The sequence below is a fragment of the Benincasa hispida genome, chromosome 10 (genome assembly GCF_027475165.1).
Source record: "Benincasa hispida cultivar pf3 chromosome 10, pf3_genome.v1.1, whole genome shotgun sequence".
NCBI classification, from domain to species: domain Eukaryota; kingdom Viridiplantae; phylum Streptophyta; class Magnoliopsida; order Cucurbitales; family Cucurbitaceae; genus Benincasa; species Benincasa hispida.
This window is the reverse complement of record NC_143487.1, coordinates 16,425,811-16,438,382: the sequence shown is the minus strand read 5'-3', so window position 1 is coordinate 16,438,382 and position 12,572 is coordinate 16,425,811. Positions and strand designations below refer to the sequence as shown.

Sequence of the window (12,572 nt, the reverse complement as noted above, 5' to 3'; positions counted from 1 at the left end):
TTTAACATCGTTTTCAACAACGATGTTCTAGGACTATAGTGTTTAAAGTTGGCTTTCAAGATCCTATGAGCAAAATGATCACTTGGAATGAAGACGATGAAACTCCGTTCAACTAGTTTGGTGCCAAACACAATTATATTTCCAATAGTCACATCGTCTTGAAGTTGCAATTCCTTCAAATACTCACTTGCCAAAAACAACTATACAAGGAGCAAAATGATCACCTGGAATGAAGACGATGAAACTCCGTTCAACTAGTTTGGTGCCAAACACAATCATATTTCCAATAGTCATATCGTCTTGAAGTTGCAATTCCTTCAAATACTCACTTGCCAAAAACAACTGTACAATCAACTTTCCTTTTTCCCACCCTAAAGGAAGTCCATCATTGTAGACATCCATAAGTTTCTAATGACTTGCACCGCCTGGTTGTCATCCTCTCTCGCATACACTCGTTTTATAGGCAGCCGGAAGTGTTAAGGATCATATTAAATGATTTTTAATTTTTGTTTCTGGAATGTTTTAGATATTGTGTATTTGTGGTACTAGAATATTTAGGTAGAATATATTTGTGGTACTCGAGTTATTTTTGAAGAAGTGTATTTTTGTATTCTTATTCATACTTAATTTTGTTGTTTTATGGTAGTGTTGTCATTTACTAATTAGTATTTTCTATTATATAAATTTATTTTGCTATTTTTATAATTTTGAAACATTTTTGCCGTTTTTCCAAATGAAACCTTAAAGTTTCCTATTTCTCTTGTCAGCCCATAAAAGAAATGCGGAAAAATTTAAGGCATGTCTGGGTCTGATTAAAAAATTGTTATAATCATCTATGTCAATTTTAAATTCACTATGAAATATGTTTTTAATCATTCAAAACTAATTTTGATGATATGAAAATTGCATTTAAAAGTGTAACATATTAAATTAATTTTAAGTAATTAAAGGTGCATTTTAGAGTAGTTTTGAACATGCACTTTAAAATCACTCTCAATCGCATGTACCTAATACACCTAATTAACTAAAATCAATTAAACAAACTTTGATGCTTATCCTCAAAGCTATGTATTTGAAAAATATGGTTACAACTTACAAGAGCTACCATTTTTTCATAATACGCTTATGACTTACTTATAAGATAGCCCATGGCAAATATATATAAAAAGATAGGCATATTTATATCTACTAAGATTAATTAAATATGATTAAGATGAATTTGGAGTAAGAAGAGGAAGCCTTTTGATTGACCTGATGCAGCAGAACATCATTATTAGAATTGTAGCAATTGTGCAAGAAAAGGAGTCTTTTTCCAACAATATTGTATGATTAATTATACATACATGGTTGCATTCAACCATATAGTAAACTAAAAGGAACATTATCTTTTTAGTCCTCGAACTTTGAAAAAAAAAATTGATTTTTGTTCTTTAATTTTTAGGATGTATCTTTTTAGTCATCAAATTTTTAAGAAAAAATATATAAAATGTATTCTTTTAGTCATCCAACATTTTAAACATAGGTGTAAAAGGTCAATGCAATCATTTTGTATTATCTTTAATTATAAAAATAATTAAAAAAAATTATCTCATCTCAAAAATTATTTTAAAACTTACTTTTCTAAATCAAAATGTCATATAATTATTTAAAATAATAATAAAAAAAATACTTCAATGATATTTTATACCTATTTTTAAGAATCGAAGGACTAAAATAGTACATTTTAAAAAACTTTTAAACCAAATAATTCATCTATTATAAAAATTCGAGGATTGAAAAGAAATATTGTGAAAATTTAAGAGCCAAACACACTGATTCTTCAAAACTCGAGAATTGAAAAGATAGGTTTTTCTAACTAACATTAGTTCTTAAAACTTGTGGCCAAACATAGGACAATTAGGAGATTAGATGACACAAACGTGGGTTGTACTGACAAAAGATCTCAAGCAAACACTTAGATTAAAAAATAATATAGTCCAAAACAAAGGGTTGTTACAAAGACACATTAGAGGTTTGATATGGAAATACCACACAATGTGAAGGGTCAACATAAAATCTCATTGCTTACCTACTCAAAGATTTTGCTTTCATTTTCAATGGTCAATAAAAGATTGTCTTACAAATTTTTTTTTGGCTATATGTATTGTTTAGAAGAAAGTTTTACATCATATATCATGGACAAAAGATTACTTTAGTCACATTCCATTGCATTTGGGAGATGACTCAAAGACAAAAAGGTCTACTTTTTTGGGACAACAAAGTATGGTTATTTGAATCATATATTGTCATAAAAAATTGGATTATTTGTTGTGTAGGTTCAAAGAGTCTTTAGTTGATTTGATGGCTAATTATAGTTAGACTTAGAAGGACTATATTGAATAAATTTTGATTAGATATTGGCTTAAATCATCAATGCATAGTCTAATCTCGTGCATTATTTGATTCATGCTGAAAATTTACATGACAAATGTTTTTTTTTCTTTTCCCTTGTTTGAATGTAGTGATATAAATTGATAGATCTAACTTTCATACCTGCACCTCGAAAGTTCGAATTTGTAAATTGATGTCAAAGTGTTAGTACTTCTTAAATTATCTTATCCGGTTGATTGAGCTCTCTCCATCTCTTAGACCATATAGCGTCAAATATTTAAGTTCATCATGGTTGCACAAATCTTTGTACAACTCAACTAATTTTCCAACCAAAGTTTACTATATGATAACTTTTTTTTTTTTTTTGGGTATGATTGAAGTGGTTTATATGAAGAGGGTGCAACTCAAATGCACTCATAAACATTGCTTTTTTACCATTAGTTTACCAATTAAGACAAAAGTATTTAAATCTTTTTTCAAGGGTGTTCGATCCAAAGATCTTTGAGTTGTACGACTAAAACAATCAATTTTATGTCTTATTAATTTTTTACACTATCAACTCTACGACTAAACAAAACTTCTAAAATTTTACAACTCTCCAGACTTGAGACTTCACTACGTTGGTTTGTTGAGCAAACATATGTACAAATATGCTTATATGTAGTACATTATTTTTGTCTTTGTTTTGTAACAAAGATATTTAGGATTAATTTGTGAGAGGGTTGGTAGTTGAAAAGGGTAATAAATGGCACACGGTTTGTAAAGTAAGAAAAGGAGATTATAAAGTACATGTTGGATGAGAAGGACCATACCATGGATCTGCGATCTTACCAACCATCCCATCAACAATTAGAGAAACCCCACTAACCCACGTGCCCCAACTCTCTTCTAAAATTATTTTCGTCAAATTTTTATGGAAGTAACAATTTAATCATTAAATTTTGGTCGGTAATGATTTAGGTCTTGTTTGATATACATTTGAACTTTTATATCTTATTTTTTAAAATTAAGTCTAAAGACACTACTTTCACCTCTAAATTTCTTTTACTTTGACCAATGGTTTAAAATAGGAGTATTCAAAAAACTGCATGACCTGAAAAAATCGATCAACCCAATCCAATTCATACAGTTTGAGTTGTGTTATCAACACATTGAGTTAGATTGGGTCAAATAAATGAAAATTTTGTGGATTGGGTTGATTCATGAATTCGCCTAAAATAACCCAAACTAATTTGAGTCAACCCAAACTTATTATTAACTTTAAAATGTATATTTTTTTTCGTTATGATATAATTATATATACATATATTTATTTTAGTTTTAGGGTTGTTTTTAAATATTAAAAAAAAATCAGAATATAGTAAAATTTTAGAACTATCAATGATAGATGCTGATAGACACTGCAATGTGTATCAGTGACATTGATAGACTGATAGACACTGATAGAAGTCTATCAATGTCTATCAACATCTATTATTGATAGTTCTAAAATTTTTCTATATCTTGTAAATATTTTCAACAGTTTTTGAAATAATTTTTCTTAGTTTTATTTAATTTCATTATTTTTTTTTTTTATAATTTATTCTCTAACAACTCTTTAAAATAGTTTTTTTTAGCATTTTAAAGAAAATTTTTATTATATTAAATTAAAATTGAGTTTTTAATTTGAATTCAATATATGAAAATAATTCAATCAAATTTTTAGTTAACATTTTATTTTTTTCAGAATAAAAAATTAAATAAATGATCCGATTAACACAATCCAAGCCAACCCAAATGCTTTGTGGTTAGGTTGGATTGGATTCATTTTTTTAATAAGGGTTATTTGGGTTGAAGGAATTTATAATGTGAAGGATTGGATTTGGTTAAAAAAATTCTTCAACCCGACCTAACCCAACCCACGAACACTCCTAGTTTAAAAAACCAAGCCACATTTTGGGAAAAAAAATCCTGTTTGGTAACGATTTGATTTTAAAGTTTTTGTTTTTGAAAGTTGAGTCTATACACATAAATTCCACTACCAAATTTCTTCTTTTATTATCTACTTTTTACTAATGATAAAAAAAGCCCAACCAAAATTTGAAAACTAATAAAAGTAACTTTTAGATTTTTTTTTTTTAAAATTTGGGTAAGAATTCAACCATTGTACTTAACAAATATGTAAATCATGGTAAGAAATAGGGAGGAAATAAGTTTAATTTTCAAAAACCAAAAACAAAAAACAAAATCAAACAGGGTCTTAGTCTCTATACTTTCAAATTTATAACAATTTAATTCTTAAATTTTAATAAGTAATAATTTGGTCTATTACTTTCAAAGTTGTAACAATTTAGTTCTTCTCGTGAAAAATATCATTGAAATTAAGTATCAATTTTTATTACATAACGACTAAGTCTTTATAGCATATTTAATAAATTTGATTCCTAATCGGTTTTTCAATCTACATGTGTAAGAAATTTCATTAATCCTATAAATATTTTTCACAATAGGGACTAATAGTTACTTTTTAAAGTTTAAGGACTAAATTATTATAAATTTAAAAGTATAGAGACTAAATTGTTATCAATTAAAATTTAGAAACTAAATAGTTACTTATTAAAGTTTAAGGACTAAATTATTATAAATTTAAAAGTATAGGGACTAAATTGTTATCAATTAAAATTTAGAAACTAAATTGTTACTTTTATGACAGTTCAGGGGTAAAAAGTCTTTTTTTTTAATCTAAAATGAATTAGAAAGGATTAAATTTAAGATTTATTGAGAATATAAATACTAAATTTGAACCTTTTAAGAATATATGAGACTAAAATGAAACAAAATATCTAAAATATAGAAATTAAAATGACATTTTAACCAACTATTTTCTCTTATATTTTTCTTCCATTTTTTTTTCTCTTTCTTTTGCGTTAATGTTGTCTTCACTCTCTGCTTCATTTGTAATTTTAATAATCCTAAAAAATGTTTCAGTTATGCTTTCTAGACTTTGTAATGTTTCATTTTAATCTTGAATTTTGAAATTATTCCAAAAACTATCTTTGATGAGCTTTTTTGAATGACAAAAATTCATGACACCTAATTTTGTATACATGGCTTAAAGCATCATTCAACAAAATCCAAACCAATTTACAGTTTACGTGAAAAATATTGTAAATGATGTCGTGCATGTTCTCTAATTTCTATATATCATTCAACATCTTAATTTTTGTTCATCATTTTGATAGATAAAAGTATCTCTCCAAATGTATTATTTACAAGTTTCAAGGATTAAAATGAAACTTTTCAAAGTCAACGAACATGATTGAAACATACTCCAAACCCAACTTTTAGGTTCTTTTATATCATTTAGCCAAAATATCTTTAGTTCATGATTTTTTCCTCTTGAGTTAAAAAAAAAAAAAACAAAAAACAAAAAACAAGACGGAGATTTGAAAGTTTGATTTTTGGTTGATGGTGTATATATGTCTTAACCTGTTGAACTATACTTAGGTCAATACTATTTAATTCATAAACATGTGTGATGTATAGATTTAAGTATATAACCAATGGTGAGTTTAAGAAACTTAAGATAATTACAAGGTTATATTCATTGGGCGAGTAACATTTCAATTAGGGATAATTAAATAAATAACCTAGTATATTGTTACTATAATTGAGTTGGCTGTTTAATTAAACAAACAACCTAGTATATTGTTACTACAGTTGAGTTGGCTGTTTAATTAAACAAGCAACCTAGTATACTGTTACTATAGTTGAGTTTGTTTTTTTTTTTTTTTAGACAAAATGTCTTGCATCATGTCTTTATATTGGCCAGTAGCATCATGATAGTTTGAACTATTTTTATTTGGAGAATATTTTTCCTCATTTGTTGCAAATCTTCAGAAGTTTCTTTCTGTTTATGTCTCGATGAAGATTCTCTATCTTTACAAAGTTGTTTCCTTTTGCTACTCACATATTTTGAGACATTTTGTATCTTTTAGAGTTAGCCCTTTTGATTTTATGAATGTATTACATGAGTTGTGATTATTGACTATAAGGGTGTGTGAACCTCTTTGTGAGGTTGTTGTCGTTTGTTGTTAGTGATAGGCTGAAGTGTTTGATCAAGCTTCCACTTCAATGAAGAGTTGTTGTATCGATTCATACTTAGAGAAGTTTGTCTAAGTTCGAGTATAGAGAGTGATTATCATATTTAGGGGGAGCCTAAGCAAGCTTATTTGAAGCGTATTTTGAAACAAGAGGTGAAAAGAAGAGGGATTCTCAAGTTTGCAGGGAGCCTAAACTCATTATTAGGAGTGAGCTAATTAAGAGTCACTGTAGAGGTTGTCTAATAGATAAGTACCTCATTATAATTGCGTAACTCTACATTAGTGAAGTTCTTTTTATTGAACACACATTGCCTTCTAGACGTAGGTGATTTTGTACCAACTAGATTACCAATCTCTATGTCTTTACGTTTCTATTATTCTCATAGTTTAACTTATTGTCTCTCTTGTCGTTTTTGATATTGTAAATGACTTGTGTAGTCATAGATTAGATTTACCTATATGTCATATATTTTTAGACATACAATCTTATAGTGTACACATTAATTAATTAAAGTCATAAGTGAAATGCATCTTAAGAAGTATGTCAATCAAACTCAACCCATACGAGTCAAATACCTTCACATGGATAGGGAATAAAAATTGACACCTTAATGTGAGATATTATATATATGGGAAAAAAAAGTTTGAAATGGATGCATTGAACCAAATATATTACAATCAAATTGCCAGCTGTTGGAATTAAAGATTCAAAACTACAAAACATCTTGATCAAAATTATAATGCACCTAGAGATTATAACCCCACTTTCAAAATGGAAAATTATTCCATTTCATAAATGCATATGGCCCTATTTGGTGAATTGGCTAAGGAAAATCAAGTACTACGGCAAGGAAAAATAGTTGGCCTTCAATATAATAATATAATCAAATCAAATCCAATTATAAAGTAAAAAACTCTCTAAAATTTTTAAGATTATTGCTCTCTTAGACGATATCATTATAGCTATAGAAGTCGAGTTTTTTTTTTTTTTTTTTTTTTTTCTCTTTTAGGATAAGACTAAATTCTTTAATTCTCTAGAATTTATTCGAAAATTGAATTGTTTAAGTAACAAAGTCTAAATCTTTATCAATGATATACTAGCTTTTTATTGTCAAAAACTCATTCTGAAATTTTTTTTAGTCTTAAAAATAGTAATTCTATTGTTCATAGTCTCATGTTTGAAGGACCGATTTCTCATATGTACAGATTGAAACCTAACTTCTATAGGTGGAAGTTGTTGTGTCTTGTGACATGTGAAATTCTTTAGTTCGGACTTTGTCTTATTTTTAAATTTAAAATTAATGTTGGTTGTTTTAATTTTGGAATTAATTAAGGGGTTTTCCAACTAGGCTTTCGTGTTCACTCACGTTCTTCAATTATAATGCAAATGATTCCATTTCTCTTTGTTTAGATTCAATCTGGCAAAATTACAATTAGTTGAGGAATCTTTTCAATGTGGCCAACCCTCGTGCGTTTCCCATTCGCCAAACCTCATTATTGTTTTTTCCTCTTACTTACTTAATTTTAACTAATTAATTACTATTTCTTTCTTTCTTCTTTTTTAATTTACATGTTTAATTCATACATTTTTAGTTTTATGTCTATTTAATTTTTAAAATAGTAAAATGTCTTCAAAAAATTATTCAACTTTTAATTCGTTTGATAATTATAAATTTTAATGTATGAACTTTGAGATTGACTATGTAACTGTTAAATTTTAAATTTTCTTATATAAAAAATTACAAATTTAAAACACAAAATTTTAATCTAAAAAAAATTAAATTTATTATAAAGTTGTTAGACACAAAATTTAAAGTTTAATATGCGAAACTATACTAAACATAAAAACTGAACACGTAATTTAATTAACAAGTTGTTCAATGACCAAATAAACACAAATCTCAAAGTTCAAGAAATGATCGTGTAATTTAACCTTAGCTATAAAATTGAATTTTACGTCTAACTGTATCCTAAATTTTCAATTATATGTCTAGTAGATCCATGATTTCTTTAAAAAATGTTGAAATACTCAAAGATTTATAACACACAAAATTGAAAAATCAAGAACATATATTAGACACAAATTTAAAAAACATATATTAAACATTTTATATAGTTTAGAAATCTATTAAATAAAAAAAAATTGAACAATTTATTAGATACATTTAAAACCTTAAGGCCAAATAAATACAAACACGAAAGTTCAAACACTAAATCCAGAATTTTTTTAACCCTTTTCCTTTAGGTTGTGTGTTGCATTATTCATTGGACATGGTCGGTGCCTCTAAAATAAGGTCCATTTCGTGGATGCATGTCCCACGAAGCTTCGTCCCCCATTATACCAACTTTATAATAAATGTAAATTAAACTTTATATTATAATTTAATCCCTTATTAAAAAAATAATTATAAAGCAACAGGCAGAAAAAATAATTTGATTTCCAGTCCCCACTGAGGCAACAAACTTAACTACTTCTCCATTCTCTTCTTCTTTTCACTATAATCCCTACCTTTCTAATGTTTGCCAATAAACCCACAATCCCCAAATTTAAAGTTTTAACATTTGGGAAAATCAATGTCCAATTAAGTTAATATTTTTTTAATTTAGCCACTATACTATGCTTGTTTCTTAATAGTGGGACAATCATAAATATTAAATTAAAAAAAAAAAAAAAAGTAAAAGCTTTTGTACTTGAAAATTATAACTATTTTATGGTTGATTAATTGTTTTTAGTCCAAAACATAGTGTTAATTTATGTTCATCTTTTTCCAGTCACATATTATTCCATGCCTTAATTTACGATCATGAGCTGTGTTATAAAAATAATGTTATTTGGAAAATTAAAATAACATATTTCAATTATTTTATATATTAATTATGAGATGTACCCATTTTAGAATTGTTTCATTATTGCCCTTATCCTTATATGTGTATACTTCTATGATTGTTTTTTTTTTTTTTTGTATGATTAAATCTGCCACATTTGTGGGGCTCTCAATAGTGAAGTCCCTCTATCTTTCTATTGAAAATATTATAAATTCAACATTAATATGTTTTTAAGTTAGGTTAGTCAAACACTAAGCGAGCGTAATTTAAATGATATAAAAATTAGTTTAATAGTAATTATCATACAATATTTTTCTTAACTCCGAATATTTTATTTCATTAAAAAAATCATAAAATGTAACGATCCGAGTTCAGGAAAGGTACACAAATGAACCGATATCACATTCGAATGAGTATCGGTTAAGAAAGGCTTAAAAGAATTGAAAGTTACTACCTATACCAACAAGGTGCACCTTCCTTTTCGGTGGTTCAATCATAAGAACTCCAAAGTTAAGCGTGGAAGCATTCAAGTCAAGTGAGGATGACGTAGCCAGGTCGTAGGGGGAATGTCGGGACCATTAGGTGCTGAATCCGGATTCCGAATCCTGGGCCTGGGGTGTTACATAAAGCATGTATCATTGATGAAGAGGTTGAAGATTTGAATCTTTCACCCCATATATTATGGAACTAGAAAAAAATGGTTAATTACAAATTTAGTTCTTATAATTGAGGGAAGGTTAAAATTTAGTTCATATGATTTTCAAGTTAAAATTTAGTCCATACTGTTTGATAAAACCTTTTTTTTTTTTCAAATCATAAGAGTTAAAGTCTAACTTTTTAAATCATATGAGTTAAATTTTAATTTTTTCTAAACTATCCAACCAAATTTGTAATTTTATATATATATACAAAAAAAAAAAAAAAAAAAACAGAATCAATTTACTAATTAGGATTATTAAAGGAACTAAAAGCATACATAGAAAAAGGTTCTACTTTATATAAACAACTTGCTCCATAACATAAATTTTCATCAATCCCTAGGTCTTTAAAAATATGTGTGCCATGAATTCAAATACAAGGTAAGATAATGGTTAGTTTTATTTAGTTTAATATTGTAACATCGACTTTTAAAATGATCACTATTGTTTCGTTTATTGATTTATGTTTAGATTAATAGAATTGAAATAATTGAAAAATTGAGCTTAATTAGAAGTCACACGATCACGTTAATTGAATTTAATTATGTTGTATATATGGATTAGGCCTTTGCTTAATCAAAACTTAAGGAATGAGAGAGAAAATTAGTGGTTGCCACAATCATGTTGTATTTATTATATAAATTAATTGATGGCCCTTTCCTAGGCCAGGTGCCTCATAATTTTGGGATACCCTTAAACCCGCTTGCTTATCCTCGTTACCAAACAGGTCCCTTCGATTTTTTCTTAAAATGCCTTTTTTTTTTCATTTTAGTCCTTATATTTTCAATTATTTAATTGTTAAATTTTAGTCCATATATTTTTAATAAATTTTAAATCATTTTTAATATTTCAATAAATTTTAGATTTAGGACCAATTTAAATTGACTAGAGAAAAATGTTTTGTTTATTTAAATTCTTTTATTAAAAATTGTTTAAAATATATTTGAAAAGAGTTTCAAAAGCTATTTTGAATGGTTGTCAAACATTTCAATTTTTTTTTCAAGATGACTTATTTTCAAAATTAAACACTTGAAAAGTTAAATCAAACACACTCTTAACCTTTTAAATTTAATTTTTGGAAAAATTGGTTAAATAATGATAATAATAATTTTCAAATTTAATTTTTATTGAAATTGGCTTATTTTTTTAGAAAAACCAACAACAAATTAACAGTAGTAGTATATAGATACTTTGGTTCTTATACTTTCAACTTTAGTTCATTTTGATTTCGGTACTTTCATTCATTTTAGTCCATTTAGTTTCAATTTTTGTTTATTTTAGTTCTTATACTTTCGAAATATCTTGTACTACTAAAAGTGATCGTCTTGGTCCTTTCATTCTAAATTGACCAAAATGATTATTTTTTAGAAGAACGTGAACTAAATGAACCAAAATTGAAACTACAATGATTAAAATGAAAACTTTGAAAATAGAGATAAAAATAAATAAAAAATTAAAAATACATAGATTAAAATAGTTTTTTTAAAGTACAAAAATCAAAATAAATAAAATTGGGGAACAAAAACATAGAGTAACTAATTATTTTTCAAATACAAACAAAAAGGCCACCGGAATTGGAATTTACACCAAGGGGCAAATTGGTAATTTAGACCCAATTTAATTAATAAAAATGCCCACCTTGTTGGTTTTGTACGTACGAGTAAATTTGTTGGTCTTTATAAATCGCTCATTGTCCTTCTTTCTTCTTCCCCCATTCATAAAATTCACACTTTTTTCTACAGACTTCAAAATTTTCGTAATTTTTTGAAATGGGTAACAGTTTAAGATGCTGTTTAGCTTGTGTTCTTCCTTGTGGAGCTTTAGATTTGATCCGAATCGTCCATTTGAACGGCCACGTCGAAGAAATTGCTCATCCGATCACCGCCGGCGACGTTCTAAAAGCCAACCCAAATCACGTTCTTAGTAAGCCTTCTTCACAAGGAGTTGTTCGCCGGATTCTGATCCTCTCGCCGGAATCGGAGCTCAAAAGGGGAAGTATTTATTTCTTGATTCCGGCGACTTCTCTGCCGGAGAAGAAACGAAACGCCGGAACTACCCTTAAAACTCCGTCAAGAAAAGTCAAACATTGCACCGTCGCCGCCGTGTCCGCCGCCGCAGACGGTGATTCTTACCTCTCCGATGTTGTCTCCGACAAGAAACCGTCCCGACGGGGGCGCCGCGGCAGCCGAGTGGTCGTATGGCGGCCCCATTTAGAGAGCATTTCTGAAGACTAAAAAAATTTATACTTTACATATAAAAATTATATTTTTGCCGGCGCCGGAATCTGAATTTCCGGCCGGGATGAAAAAAACGAATCGGAGCGGTAATCTGGGTTTTTTTTTTTTTACTGGGGGGTAAGTTTGTTATTAATCATCCAGTTTTTTTTTCCGAGTTGTGAAATCTTGAAACGAAAAAGAGAAGACTCGGATTTTTTACCATTCGTTTTGAAGCGGTAAAAAAAAGGATCTGTTTAAGTTTCTCATGGAAATTTGAGAAAAAAGCCATGAGATTTGAGAAGAAATGTTGGGATTTTGTATTTACAGTGTCTTTTTAAGTTGTAAAGTGAATATATAGTTTTTTTTTCCTATTTATCTTT

At 27.8% G+C, this 12,572-nt stretch overlaps 1 protein-coding gene across 1 annotated transcript; it reads left to right on the top strand.

Annotated features, from left to right (window-relative positions):
* Window positions 1-11,644: 11,644 nt before the first annotated feature.
* Window positions 11,645-12,572, top strand: LOC120088703 (uncharacterized). Its single transcript, XM_039046126.2, has one exon. The coding sequence runs from the start codon at window positions 11,746-11,748 to the stop codon at window positions 12,208-12,210; it is 465 nt and encodes a 154-aa protein (XP_038902054.2). The 5' UTR covers window positions 11,645-11,745; the 3' UTR covers window positions 12,211-12,572.

Coding starts and splice junctions, on each gene's coding strand:
- LOC120088703 (XM_039046126.2), top strand. CDS start 11,746: ATGGGTAACAGTTTAAGATGCTGTTTAGCTTGTGTTCTTCCTTGTGGA.